Source organism: Hydra viridissima, unplaced genomic scaffold (genome assembly GCF_058129835.1).
Source record: "Hydra viridissima isolate aposymbiotic clone 2 unplaced genomic scaffold, HvirCarnegie_v1 scaffold_7, whole genome shotgun sequence".
NCBI lineage: Eukaryota > Metazoa > Cnidaria > Hydrozoa > Anthoathecata > Hydridae > Hydra > Hydra viridissima.
The window spans coordinates 9,618,672-9,633,901 of NW_028324306.1; the positions used below are offsets into that span (position 1 = coordinate 9,618,672).

General features: G+C 27.8%; 1 protein-coding gene and 1 pseudogene across 4 annotated transcripts; both read right to left on the reverse strand.

Moving 5' to 3' along the window:
* Window positions 1-1,209: 1,209 nt before the first annotated feature.
* On the reverse strand, window positions 1,210-14,972 carry LOC145184057 (acyl-coenzyme A synthetase ACSM3, mitochondrial-like). Of its 3 annotated transcripts, none has more exons than XR_016454145.1 (16): window positions 12,167-13,838; window positions 10,493-10,596; window positions 9,576-9,688; window positions 9,331-9,449; window positions 9,110-9,174; window positions 8,936-8,990; window positions 8,525-8,646; window positions 4,089-4,298; window positions 2,886-2,995; window positions 2,732-2,812; window positions 2,499-2,600; window positions 2,366-2,417; window positions 2,027-2,102; window positions 1,779-1,878; window positions 1,459-1,578; window positions 1,210-1,386 (listed from the first exon to the last, which is right to left on the reverse strand). XR_016454145.1 is itself a non-coding variant. In XM_090093137.1 (16 exons), the coding sequence occupies exons 6-16, from the start codon at window positions 8,960-8,962 to the stop codon at window positions 1,288-1,290; spliced, it is 1,140 nt and encodes a 379-aa protein (XP_089949263.1). In that variant the 5' UTR covers window positions 8,963-8,990; window positions 9,110-9,174; window positions 9,331-9,449; window positions 9,576-9,688; window positions 10,493-10,596; window positions 14,851-14,972; the 3' UTR covers window positions 1,210-1,287. The 3 variants fall into 3 exon arrangements, 2 of the variants coding, with proteins under 2 accessions (XP_089949263.1, XP_089949262.1); XM_090093137.1 differs by lacking the exon at window positions 12,167-13,838 and adding an exon at window positions 14,851-14,972 and having other exon boundaries at window positions 4,048-4,298; XM_090093136.1 differs by having other exon boundaries at window positions 4,048-4,298.
* On the reverse strand, window positions 5,974-7,931 carry LOC149886051 (uncharacterized; annotated as a pseudogene). Its single transcript, XR_016454146.1, has 2 exons — window positions 7,734-7,931; window positions 5,974-7,452 (listed from the first exon to the last, which is right to left on the reverse strand). The product of XR_016454146.1 is annotated as an uncharacterized LOC149886051 (transcript).
* Window positions 14,973-15,230: the final 258 nt, after the last annotated feature.

The window sequence follows — 15,230 nt, forward strand, 5'->3', positions numbered from 1 at the left end:
TTGAAAACTTTTTCTTCAGCGAATTTTTTTCGCGAACAGATGTTTTCAAAAGCTTTAAAGAACTTATGCAATTCAAACTTATGAAATTTATTTATAAACAAAGTTTAAACGTTTCAAAAAAAACCCTCTAAAAATGATTACTTAAATCATCAGTTCACATTGCATTCCTGATAAATTATTCATGTATTTCGAAACGAAACTCTATGCTTTCAATCAATTCGTTATCATATAAATTACAGAAAACGGACGATAAATGAAAGTCTTAACAAAGATTACAAAACTGGGTAACTCTTGAGATTACGAACTTGAGTTTTCATTACCAAAAACTGACACCACAAAGGTGGGAAGTAAAAAAAGTAATCAATTTCTGTTATCTTTAAAAATTCAGAATAATTTTAGAAATTTGAGTTAGAATAATTCTAAGTTAAGCGCCCTCATAAATTAATGCGACTTGTGCTGTCAAGGCCACGATTTGATATTTTATGCCATGGCAGTCAGTTTTACTTAACTTGGTTGTGAAAGTTTTATTTATTCCAAATATAAAAATGTAGATCAGTTGTAGGTTCATTAAAACTCGTCTTAACTTCTCGTAAAGTTGTGATGTCAAGGCATTTGTTGCAAGTGATATAAGAAACAATGAGTTCTTAAGTAAAATATTTGCGGATGCTTCTGAATCTGTAAGCACTATAAAATACTAATGACACACTCTTAACGCATAAAAACTTTCCTTCGGAAATTTTGACTTTAGTACCAACTAAACATTTGCGTGAAGCGTTACCTTTTAGCGGAAAGCATTATATTACTGCTGTAAACATTAGATTTTCGCGAGAAGTATTAATTTTTTTACGTTAATTTTAGAGATCAATTGATAGTGACATCCAATCACTAACTTGCCCCTCAAAAATAATTGTCTGGATATTGCATAGCGATTCATATCGTACAGTAAATAATCGCGTAAATATTATATCACATGTGATTTTAAACGCTTGGATATCGCATAACGCTTTAATGTTATCAGCCCATGAGATATTGATCGTTTGGTACAATTTTTTAATAGTAAAAAATCGTACAGATATTGTGTCAAGAGTGCAATACTAAAAAAACTAAAAATTTGATAATGCATATCGCCAGAACCAAGCAACAAATTTAAATGCATAATGCAATGCATTTAAATTTGTTGCTTGGTTCTGGCTGTTCAATTATTAAAAGTTAACAAAAATGTTATTAGTTTATTATACATTTTTAAAAAACTGCTTCAACGTTTTTCCGTTAGTTCTTCATCAACTCTTATGATTTTTCCAATTTTCTGTCTTTTTCGTTCTTTCTTAATTCTACTCTCCTGATCTTTCCACTTATCGTCTTTGGTAAAGATTCAACAAATTCAATCTATATTAAGGAAAAAGAAAATTCAACTTCACTTTATGTAAAAGTTACATCGCATTGAAGACTTGGAATTACCTTTCTAGGGTATTTGTAAGGCGCGGTAGACATTTTCACATGTTCTTGCAGCAACTTTACGATTGTTTCTTTATCATGCGTTTTATAATCATCAGTCAAAATAACAAACGCTTTTACTATCTAATAACACAAAAAAAGCAACAAAAAACAGTCGTTAATACTTTAAAAACTTGTTGGTAAGAAAAGAAATATTTTTATAGCTCCTTAAAAGAATTTGTTCAAATATAGCTAAAATAAACTGAGATCAATTCTGAACTGAGATCAATTCTGTTATTTTTTTGATAATATCAATTTATTAAAAATTTAACAGAAGTGTATACCGAACCACGAACTTCACAAGGGACACCTATTACTGCAGATTCAGCAACAGCAGGATGTTCTAAAAGAGCACTTTCAACCTCGAAAGGACCTATTCGATATCTAAAAAAAAAAAATAATTTTTAAAAAATTTTAAAAACTCTTTATTATAAGATTGTCATGTTTGCGTGAAAGGGTTTTAAAAAAGGTCAAATTTTCTCAATCAAAATACTACGTAATTAAACTTATTCAAATTTTTAAAAAAGCGAACCCTGCAGATATAATAACATCGTCTGATCTACCAACAAACCAAAAGTAACCTTCTCTATCTTTATAACCTCGATCTCCTGTAAAGGCAAGGTTACTAGAAAATTCATGATAAAATATGACTTACAATCTCGGGTATTAGTCAAGTTTGGGTAAAATTAATGTTTAAAAATGACTAGTTGTTAAAATTTAGTTAAAATATTTTACTAAAATATTTTCATAACTTTTTAAATTACAAAACATATAACAATGATACAACATCTATATGATACAACAATACATCTAGGTGATGCAACATTACACATTGTAATATTTCTTTTTGGAAAATAATGCTACAACTTACCAGTTAAGTAAAACTCTCCTTTGAAGGATTCTTTGGTTTTAATAGGATCATCCTATCCAATAAAAAAGATGTTAACAAAAATTAAAATCCTCAATTTTTTTTTTAGTTTAATTTTACGCAAATTAAAACTAACCACGTATCTGGAGAACAAACCAACAGGACGCTCTGGAAAGCATTTGACTGCTACTTCTCCTTCTTCAAAAGGCCCTAATAATGTACCATTATCATCAATTATCTAAATTAAATAAACAGAGGAAAACAATTCTAACAAAAACATACTTCCTTGTATTAGTCATCAAATATTATCATAGGGTTTGTTACTCAAACTTTAACAATATGATTTTAACAATAGAATTTCACAAGTACCTGCAAGTCATAACCAGGGGCTGGTTTACCCATTGATCCAGGTTTCATATCAATACATTGATACATGCCACAACTTAAAGTCTAAATGTAATACATGCAATCAAAACAAAAAATTCTTACTGAAAAAAACTTAAACAAAAGCAAAAAAAGTCACCATCTCAGTTTGGCCATAGCCCTCTCTAATAGTAAGACCAGTTTTTTTTTGCCAAATATTAATCACTTGAGGATTTAAAGGCTCACCAGCTGATACACAGTGGCGCAGAGCTAAAAAAAATTCACATTTTAAGTCTGAAAGCCAACAAGAATACTTTTATGAAAACTACACTAGAAAAAAGACATTTTTTCTTCAACTTTTTGTAGTATTTTAAAATTTTTTAAAGTATTTAACAGAAATTTCATGAATTCAAATGCAATAAAAATAATGTATTCATTAAATTACAAGAGAAATTATGTCCCTCCATTTATTTCCCCCAATATAAATATGACAAAATAACTACATTATTATTAGGATATGCAATCATTTGAGTTAAACCTGGCAACATCTTGATATTCACATATTTAATGAGAGATTTAAAAAATCCATTTTCCTTTGTGAAAATTTTCCTATTTTTGGGCAATTATGCTACCAATAAATTTTGTTATTGGTTAATAGAAATTTGATTAAAATTCTTGCATAAAAAGTTCATGTTTCTCCTGTAAGGTTCTTTTTGATCTTTCTATTCTGCAATTTGACAATTTATAGTTTAAATATTCCAGTTCAAATAGCTTGCATTGAGATTATGGATTGAATTTTTCATGAGCACTGTGGATGTTGCACAATACATTTGAGAACTGACTTAAATGGTGTGTCAAGGCTTGTGGAGTTCATTTTGAATAATAATATTGCATTTTGTAGACAACTGTTGTCATGTATTGTATCTCAAATATAAATACCCAACTTGCTCTAGGCGGTTTTATGGGTTTTTCACTGCATGCTAAAACATATGAGATCCAGTATTACAAAAAAAGACAAAAAAAAAAAAAAAAAAACCACAAAAATTTAAAGGTTGCAACATTGTGATCTGTGTAATTAGTTAATTACTAATAATTACAATAATCTGTTGAATGAGATTAATAATTACAATAATTAGTCAATAATCTGTTGAATGAGAGCAGTAATAAAAAAAAAGTAGTTCTAACAACTACCTACCATAAAATTTCATCAGAGCCAAACAGTAAATATCAAAATTAGAAAGCAAAAACTAGCAAAAAAAGAGATGTCTTATCATTTCAACTGTAAAATACTGTTCATAAAAACTAAAATATTAAAAAATTACATTTGAAAGGGAACTTTTTTATGTTCTCTAAAACAAGTAACCTGTAGGCTGTTGGTGGCAGACAAGTTACTGATATTGGGTACTTGTGAAGAACTTCTAATGTCTTTTTCGCATTAAACCGTAGTGTGTTATGAACAAAAATGCAAGAACCTTGCCACCAAGGTCCAAAAAACGATGAGTATGCAGATTTTGCCCATCCAGTATCAGAAACATTCCACATAATGTCTTTAGGTGTCAAATCTAACCAAAATCTTAAAAAAAAAATCAATAACAAAATATCACAATAAATACAAGTCTTTATATATTTACCTTGTGGCTTTTCAATCTATACAAGTATAACATGTAAACGCTCCCTAAACATTTTTAAGTGGATTTAATCGGGTAATCATCCTGACATCCTTACTTCTATTTTTCACTTAATTTAATTTTTTCATCCTTTAACATTGTTATGATGCTGACCAATTAGTAAAGAGATATCTTTATTAGTAGTTTATCTTGTAAAGATAAATTATTTAAAAAGATTGAGCCATGCAAAAGATCATCATTCATAGCAGTTTTTTTAATTCAACCAAAATATCTGAACATTGAACCTTTTTGCTGTATCACATAAACTTAACTATTAGCTTACTGTATGTACCACCACTTTATTAATGTTTCCTTTTTCTCATTATAGTAACCAGTCGATGCTTTTTAAAACAAAATGTTAAAAATTAAAGTAATTTGTTTTGGTACTCAGTTAAGGATGCAAAAAAGTTTTATAAATTTGCCACCCCAAAAAAAGTTTAGCCACCCTATCTACCCTTACCTATCTATGCCACTGTTTTTTATTTGTTAATTTTTTTGTTAATTTTTTGCTTTAATTGTTGTGAAAAATAATACAAAATGCTCATCTGTATTTTTTTTCTTTACTTTGTGATTTTAATTTCCATTTTTGTTTGTTTATTCAATTTTAATTCATTTAAGAGATTAGATAAATTAAAATTGAACAAAGAAAATGCTCTTGATGCAACAACAGCATGAGTTATTATAACAGTATTACATACCACCTAGTTTTTTTGTTTACTCTCTTAAAGTTCTATTTGTTTCATACCATCTAAAAAAAAAAATTGTCAAACAACATTAAAGTATATGATTACTATAAAATTTTTATTTAAATATTTTGACTATATCGACTTTTAGTCGACTTTAAAAATGTTTAGTCAATTTTGGTCGACTTTGAAAAATACATTAATTGATTAGAGTATAATTTAGTGTTGTTACAACTTAATGTATTTGAAAAATACATTAAGTTGTAACACTTATACCCTAATGTAAAAATATTCTAAAAAGCTTTATTTTTGAAATTGCTGAAAGTATATGATTATTAAAATGTCTTCATAGATTTTAAAGATGGCACGCTTTCACTAATTTTATAACCAAAGACTTTAATAGCAGTTTCAAATCAAACTACTGTAAAAGTGTCTAACTTTGCACAAAAATTTGATTTATTTGCAATTTTGATCTATAAAAATCTGCTTTAAACTTCTTATTATATTGATGTAAACTTGCAAATCATTTATTTAGGATATCTAAATTCTATTTTAATTCTTAAATTTATTTTTACTAATTAAGAAGTAATTTTTAAAGATTGTTTAAAAAATGGGCAAAGTTAACCAGGGGTCTGGGTAACTTCGCACAACTTAAAAAAAAATTAGAATAGCTTTATGATATGTATGGAATTGGTACAAAGTGACCTCTTTTTTCATACTTTCTGAAGGAAAAATAATTCAAAGAGTAGTTTAACAAAAAAAACAAAAGATTAATTTTAGCATTATTATGCTTAATAAAGAATATAACATGCTATGATAAAAGAAAACTGAACACAACCTCATTAAAAACACAAAAAAGCTCATTTGCATCTTGGTAAACTTAAACAATTAAAGATTACTTTTAGATAAACTAAAATAATTAAAGATTTCCTTTTTTTGAATAAAAAACCAAAATTAACAAAACACAGTTCAAAAGCCCTATTGAAAGCCAAATTCAAGTACTTTGAAAAGTTTCCTAATTTTTCTTAGTTTTTCCTCTTTGCAATTTTCTTTGAGGCAAAATCACAACCCTCATTAAATTTTTCTAGATCTTCAATGCTAACGCTTTTGCCTGCAGGAACAGAAAGTTTATTTTTTCGTATATTAGTTCCTACAGATTCCAAAGATTTAAATTTGTTTTGTAAAAAAACCTTAAAGCTGTCTTCTAGAACTTCTTCATCATAAGATTCCTTTTCTCTAAATTTTGTAAGAAGTTCATTGACATTCACTGGATAGAGATTGCACATTCTAAAACCTGATTGTAAATTACTAGCCTGATTTGGCTCTACAGCAGACATTAACTTATTTAAAAGTTCTGGGAAATGTTGTTTGTCAAGAGATGTCTTTGTGCAGCCAACAGGTGAATCTTTATAATTTTATGCCTAGCTGTTTTCAAAGGTTTAAAGAAAGCTACATCTTGGGGTTGAGTTATATGTGTACTATTAGGTGGTAGACAAACAAACTTTATTTCTATTTCTTCACAGGCCTCAATAACTTTTGGAGAGATGTAAGAGGATTACTTATCTCCTAACAGAACTTTAACTCCTAACTTCTTTTTCAAAGAAGGTAAAACTATAGAAAAAAACCACTCTTCAAAAGCTACTCCATCAAACCACCCACTTTTAGTACTGAAGTATCTGGCTCCTTTAAGATCTCCTACACACCAAGTTGACCACAGATTAGTAGCCTTATAAACAACAAAAGATGGTAAAATTTCACCTGCTGCATTACCTGATATCATTATAGAAATACTTGTCTTAGAAGTGCCTCTTATATTGGTGGGGTATTTACTGCCTCTTTTTACCAAGCATTTGTTCATCATAGTTGTATATGTTGCCTGGAGGAATATCTTGTATGGTTTTAGTAAGATGTTGAATATATTCTTTTAGAATTTTTTCATTAACATTTGCTCGTGATTTTTTTATGTTTGGCACAAATTTATTTGTTAGTTCTGTCTTTGTAAGAATAACTTGATTAAATCAGGTCCAGGAAAGACTTTATATTCTTTTACTTTTCTACCAGAACTATGGATATAATTGTTCATATTATGACAAAAGTCTTCTTTACCAATAGGTTATCCTAATTGACTTAATTGAATGGTACATTTGACAAAGGCAGCCTCCTCTAATTTGGAAAAATAATACGGTTTACCAGGTTTTAAGTTATGCTCTCCTTTCAATTTGTAACAAATCGTTCTTCTACTAACACCATATTTTGTAGCAGATTGCTCTTGTGTCAGCTTTTTAAATTTTACATCTTCAAGACATTTAGCCAGATCGTCCTCTGTATAGTTTTTGTATTTTCTGGTTTTAAGCTTCTTTTTGTAATGACTTGACATCTGGAAAAAACAACTAATAACTTAATTTGACCTTGAGTTACCCAAGAAATTATTTAAAGCTATAAAAAAAAGTATAAAATAACTCTGCTTATATAAAATAATTGAATAAAATTTTAGAAAGTATTGCTTTTGGATGACCAACAACATTTAAGGTGAACTTTGTACATTGTGGAAAGTTACCCCAAATTCTGCCAAAAAAGTACTTTATTTACAAGACTGTTAAATTTTAATTTTTTTTTATCGATATTAGTTTAAACACTTAGTATACTTCAAATCATTACCATAATAAACACTTTAAGCAGTTTACTCACTTTTGAGTTCAATTCTGATCTGCTGCACAGATAAAAGTTGTAAGACATAATTTTTGTATTCTACTTCTATGTTTACACAAAACGACTCGTGTTGCAAGAAATTGCGTTTATAAAACTATTTTACATGAGTTTTGTATTGACACTAAAACAAAACGTCGGATTCTAAAGTGATTTACATTTTTAGTTCAAATTTTTAGCTGCTAGAGAATAAAACATCTTTGACATACTGTTGTGCAAAGTTACCAATGGTTGTGCAAAGTTAGGCACTTTTACGGTACCAATAACTGGAGACCATTTGAAATATTATGTATATAACATAATTACATACTCAATTTTTGAATAATATTCTCATTTACAACTTTAAATCAAGTTTTTTAAATTCAAATTTACATCTTTTGCTCACATAATTTTACTAAATAATGTGAAAAAAAGGTGAAAATTGGAATTTAAAAAACTTGCTGAACAAAATTCAAAATTATTTAAAAGAAATTTGTTTTTTTTTACAATTTTTTTTTTAGTGTCAAAACTTTTAACTTTTGTAAGATAATCCAATTTAAATTTGAAAGATCAAAATGGAAAAGTTCATTTTTAAGCCAAAAAACATCTGAACCTGTTGTCTCACTAAATTTTTTTTTTTGTTTTTTTTGTTCTTTTACAACATTAAAGCAACTCAAATTTTCATACTAAAAAAACATTAATTGGTGATTTTAAATGCAAATAAATGAAAAGGAATTTATACAAAATTAGGATTAAAAAAATACCTTCCTGTAATTTTATGAGCTAAACCATAACTTGCATGAGTATGCTCTGCCATTTTAGGAAAGCCAGTAGTTCCACTTGTAAAAAACCATGACATTGGATCAGATCCTTTTGTTTTAAAGCACTGATGCAAAAAAATAAAAAATAAAAAATAAAAAAAACATTTGTTAACTACAATACATTACATTTAGCACAAACTTATGTAGAAACATTATTTTATGTGGATTTTGTAATATAGTAATATATTACAAGTTGTTGACAGTTTTGTGAAGAAACTTTAAATGTGAATATAGAGCAGAATAAACAAATAACATCTGTAAAAGCTTAAAATAAATCTAAAACAAGCAATAAAGACTCAAGAGAAAACCTCATTCTGACTTGAATACTTTTATCATAAAGTAAAAAAGTAATACCTGAAACTTATCTGAGGATCTCACCATTAGTTTGTTTAAGGAAAGCCATCCATTTCTGTTAAAAAGTGTTTTTTTTAAAAACATAAAATAACAGACAATATTTAAAGAATAATAACTTTTACTATTTAAGGCTTCTCAATAAAACATAATAATTTTAAAATCTAAAGGTAGCACCTCTCAAACTTGCAGCAAGAATCAACAAAAATCTTTTTTTGTAGTGTTTTTACATTTTGCGATGCCTTCATTGTTTTTCATGGTTGTTTAAATTATGAAAGTAAGAAATTAACAACAATAACTCAATTAAAAGTAAGAAAAAAATAATTGAATCACTATTTTTGACCTTTATTTAAATAAAAAAAAAAGAAGTAATTATAAGTATTTTGACCTAAACTTACTTTGTCAATTACTTCAGTGAGTTCAGGAATTGTTATTATACATTTTGCTTTTGAAGCTTGTAAACGATTATGAAAATCTTTTATAGTTAAAGATATTGTTCCAGGACTTATTATGGCTCCTATATCAATAAAAGTATCCAAATAACAAACTTGAACAACAACAAAAAAAATCATAATAACTAAAAAATAGTTATTAAAAAACAGTTTTATTTAATAACTATGTTTATATTAACGTAACTAAATACCTGTTTGCAAACATGAAACATTAATGAGCCACCATTCAGGAAGTCGTGGAAGAGCAACAATAATGCAATCTCCAAATTGAATGTCACATACCTCTGATAATACATTGGAAACTCTGAATTTAAAAAAGATAATATTATAAATACCTTTATTTTCTTTTTTGTCAAAAAAAAAAACAAAAAACAGCTAACAAAACCCAGGCATTTTGTTATGATACAATGAAACAGTTCAAGTAAACAGCACCTGTAAAATCTAGAAAAGTTGCAGCCTCAAAAAAAATTTCACACCATCTCTAGTTTCTGAAACCAAGGTGCTTTTGAAAAGATTTTTTGCAATTCATTCACATATAAGGATGATTCTTGTTCAATTTCAAAACATGAAATTGAGAAACAGATTTTTACACATTTTTGCAGAAAACCTTAAAAATTACTTATTTGCTATTAAATTCTGTCTTAAGAAAAAAATATTTTTTATGTCCATTTGTCCACATGATTAGATTCTAAAGTAACTGTATGTAATGTAAATAAAAATGTGCTTCTCTTATAGAAGCTGTGTTTCTAGAATTTTTTAGAATTTTTTGATTTTATTCAGAACGTTTTAAAGAATTGCTGGTGTTGTCTGGATATGTGAGCATAAAGTTCTGCAATAAGACAAAAGAAAATGGTTAAAATAAGAGTACTGCTTTTTAATAGAATCAACTTAAAATTTTTCAACTGAGCAGAAATTTTGTGCAGATAGTATTTTTGTTGATTGAGATAGAATTAGGGGTGAGAACAGCAAAATTTTAACTTTCTTAAAACTAGCTTTAGCAAAGGGGTATGTATGTATGGATGTATGTAATATAATATAATGTAATGTATATATCTAATGTAATGTATATATGTAATGTTATGTAATAATTAAAGCGTTCCAAAATTACTTGTTTGATTCTGCCAATAGGGTTTGGAAATTCCACTTGAGTTCTTTTCCATCATGATCATCAATCCACCACAATGCAGGAAATGAAGAAGGCCTCTCACCTTTCTACAAATGATAAAATATAAGGGTCAATAACAAAAACACAAAATAAATTTGTGTTAAAAAGATAAAATACTTTAAGAAAATCTTGAAATAGTAAACCTTATTTAAATTATGTCTTGCAACTTTTCACAATTTATAAACTGCATATAAACAGTTATTGTTTAAATATTTATAAAATAGCTTTATATCAATTAGCCTTAAAAAATGAGTGGGAAACTTAATTACAGAGAAAAAAATGATGTTATCACTAATATGTAGATTTTAAAATCCTTAACACCTATAACATGTAGTCAAAAGCTCAACAACCATACTATGTAGCATATTAACATGTATTTAATAGGTATGTACACCCAAAAAAACTCATGAATGATATATACAAATTCTCCCAACTCCATCATTGGGGTAAAAATATAGAATCTAAAAATTAAAATAAGGTTGAATTTTATCAAAAATACTCTTATTTTGAGAGTTAGTATTTAAAATAACTTCAGCTAACAACCAGAATAGTCAAAATGTTCACATACATTTAAAAATAATTATAAGTTCAATTTTAAATTATTTTTGTGGTAAGAAAAACAAAAACATTTTGATGAATACTTTTCATATATAACTGGAAACTTAGAGAAACAATAAAAATATCAAATCATTAAAATCTAAAAAGTATGCTAGAATTTAATCTAACAGGAGTTTTGAGAAAAGCTAGTTTCCTTGTGTTGGCATTTGATAAGTTAGTTCTCTATTGATGATCAAATTTTCTCTAGTGAGAAGATATGGTTTATTTTTCTTAATGCTTGATAAGGAGCTAGACACAATTTGAACTAATGGCCCAATAATTTGCTGAGTCTGACTATGCCACCAGGATAAGCTTGTTTTTTGTTTTTTTTTAAATATTCAACTTGCAATTATTTCTCATCTCTTTAAAAATTTTTCTTCAAGTACTTTCATAAAGTGCTTGAAGTGCATGTGCAGGACTTTGTCCCTTAATCTCTAAAAATATGATGGGGTTTTTAAAAAAGGATACTTGTTTGGAACTGGAGTTGACTTATTTCTTCTGGTTATTGCCAAGTGATATTGAATACTTAACAATTGTAAGATATTGGTGAAGACAAGTAGGTTTTGACAAAATGATTGATGAAAAGTAAAACCATTCTGGAAATTAGAAATGTGTCTTTTCTTGAGAAATATCATGCAATAAGAGCATACAAGTTGAATAAGTTCCATTTGAAATTCTTTCATCTTGAAAGCCAAAATCATATTAAGCATGTTCTGGAATCCACTCGATGACAGTTGTTAATTGTCTGTCAAATATTTTGAAAAAAAAGCATGCATATGTGTTTGGATAAAAGAATAAGAAAGTGTGGTTATATTTAAATGACATGAAAAAGAACAAAGTAATAGTTGTGTGCGGGCACTTTGATATATGCTTACATTTGCATATCATTGCATGTCAATATGCATCTGTACATGTGTATGAGGTTTTAAATTGTTAAAAATTTAAAACTTCATAAATATAAGATAAAAAAAGAAAAGAAACATCAAACATATTTTCAACAAAAAAACTATTAGAACTAACCATTTCTTTAGATTTCCATTCTTCAAGAACATGCTCTGAAAAGTTGAAGTATTCAGGAACTTCTAACTTAAAATTTAAGTATTCTTTTTCATAATGATTGAATCCAACAGCTGAATTCAAGATATTAGATGATGATGATGATGATGATGATGATGATGATGATGATGATGATGATGATGATGAAAGTGATGATAAGAATCTAATGAACTTGTCTTTTGATTGATTAATAAGCAGTCTGAGCAACACAGCCATTCTTGTTCCCTAAAGCAACAACCATGTCATTTTGGTTAGCTAGAGAAGAGGTAACTTATTGAATATTGTACATTAATGTTTTTTTTTATTTTTGTTTTAAGTTTGTTGTTTGTTTTTTTTTTTATCTATGACAACATATTCTTAACATATTTTGTAAAAATTATGTATCAGAAGTTTTAATAAAAAACACAACAGTGGAAATAAAAGTAAAAAAAGTGAAAAGAAGTTTTTTGTAACATTTTTTTCCTTACTGACTGTTCAAAAAGTTTATATTTTTGCTTAAAACATAGAGTGAGGTATGCGCACAACTTATAAACAAAATATTGGTTAAGATGACTGTTATTTAAACATAGTATTAACCTAGCTGACCTGAGAGAACCATCTATATGGAATAATAGTTAACACATCGGAGGATCCTTTAATGCAGATTTTAAATTCAAACTTTTTTTTCTGCAGAAAAAATTACTTCTGAAGCTTTCTGTACAGTACAGTTTTAACAATTTCATTTGTCACCTAAAAGTGACTCTAAAATCTGAAACAGTGTAAGAAAATGGCAATACACTTAATGGGTGCAGCAATTGCATCTTATATTTTAGGACTTATGACAATTGTAATATTGAGATTCTGCATTTTTTTTAACTATCATTAGGAAACTTCTCTGTTAAAAAGCCCAAAAAAGAATTTGAAAAAAAATCCTTAAAATTGGCTTTAATTTCCATTTTTAAAAAACTTTCTTTTTTCACGTTTAAATGATAATATCATGGGTATACTAGTAAAAATCATTAAGTCAAAAATTGGCAGTTTTGACTTAATGATGCAGTATTTGTAAAGTTTACAACGCTCTAAAAACTGGCAAAATACATCAAGTCGAATGAAACATCTTTTTTCTGATTTTATAATACATTTAACGCTAAATTATAAAAAGGGTATTTTAAGAAAACTTAAATGATTGGCTTCTCTAAACAGGGATTTTTGAGTTAACATTTTTTGCCAGTATACCCACAATATTTAAGCCTTAGTTACTCAAATTACACAAATAAAAATTATTTTGACACATTTTTTCTTTTACAGTATAATAATAATAAATCTAAAAAATGTTTTTTAGAGGTTTTTTATTAAATGAGTTATTAAAATTGTTTTAAGCACCATAATATTGATATAAGTCACTGTCATAAAAAACATAAAAGACCCACACATTTAGATGAATATAATGGTTAAAATATTCAACTATAAATCTATTTCATGTGCTACTTTATCGTTTTATCAAATAACATACAAAATGCATCAATATGAACAAATAAAGTGCAGATTCTTTTATTCTTTTACAAAATAAAAACAAGTTTCTTGGGCTTGAAAATTTGAAAAATTCTGATGTTTCATGGAATGAACATTTATTAAAATGCCTCTACACAAAAAAATTTCTTTGATTAGAAATTATTTTCTGTGGTTAACCAACAGTTGCATGATTCTGAAGTTTTCTTTCTAATTTGATAGACTTAAAAGTTCTATATTTTTTAATCTTTCAAAAACTAGAGTAGCTTCTTTAACATATTTTCTAGTTAGCAGAGATTATTTGCAATTTTCCTTAAAATCACTGTATGGACTTTAAGAATGATGCTGCTATTTGGGAATTCCAGAAATGCCTTCAACTGATAAATTTTGTTTGCATAGTCTGCTTCGAAGACAAATCCTAAGCATGATTTGAAAACTAAATTACATTGTTGAGCAATTTTCAGCATTGATTTCCTTCAAATTGTCCTCCAGGATAGGGATTTGTGAAGTGCAGCTGGCCACTTATTAGAATCTCCCCATGTGACTTTTGAAGCTCTTGTACAGGTAGTTAATGATACCTAGTAGGATATATAGCTCCAATGGTGGAATGATATTCAAGATCAGGGTGTTTTCTGGGCCAGTGATGATGAGCTCATGAACAACAGTCCCAAACATTTTTATCCCAAGCTTTGTCCAAAACACTACTGATTACTAAAAATAACACAGGCCTGCAATGGTTTTCCTCTTAAAAATCTGAGTAACGTTTTTTATAGTTTCTGATGTGCTGATTACGAGAAAAATAATAAAAAAAATCCATCACGTCAGGATTTTTTGATATGGAATATTTAAGATTTTGCTTTAAAATGTTTGAGCGCCTACCTGTTGAAATGTCTAAAACGTTATTAATTTACTTCAGCTCAATTTTTATTTCATATAATTAGTGTAAGGGAACATAGAAATTAACGCCAATTAGTAATTTGTTAATGACTACATAATAAGTATTAGTAATTCGCATTAAACATGTCAAAAACGGGTCATTTTGGCTTAATTTAGTAATGAGCTCATTATTACATAGTGATTTGGTAATATTAACTAATTGTTGTGAATATTATTAGAAAAGGGTGTAATTAAGATAAACCAAAGTATTTTTGTATAAGTACCCGCACTGATTTAGAAATTTAACAGTTGAAGTGCGCATCTTGCAACATAAACTTTAAAATGGCATCGCGAAGTTGTTTAAACCAATGATATATTAAGAGTAACTAGATGTCTAACTGCCGTAAATCGGCATAAGAAAAAGTGAAGCAAAAATCGGTCATTATGGGGGGCAAAATCTTTACGCTATTTATCAAAACAAAACAAATACGAAGCTTATGATTTGTTAAATTTGCCCCCCATAATGGCCGATTTTTGCTTCAAAAAATACGCGGAAGTTAGACATCTAGTTATTTTTAATATATCATTGGTTTAAACTCTCCTAATTGTTTCTGTTATATTTGCGGGAAATTTATGGTGATAAAACAACGAAACAGTATTACAG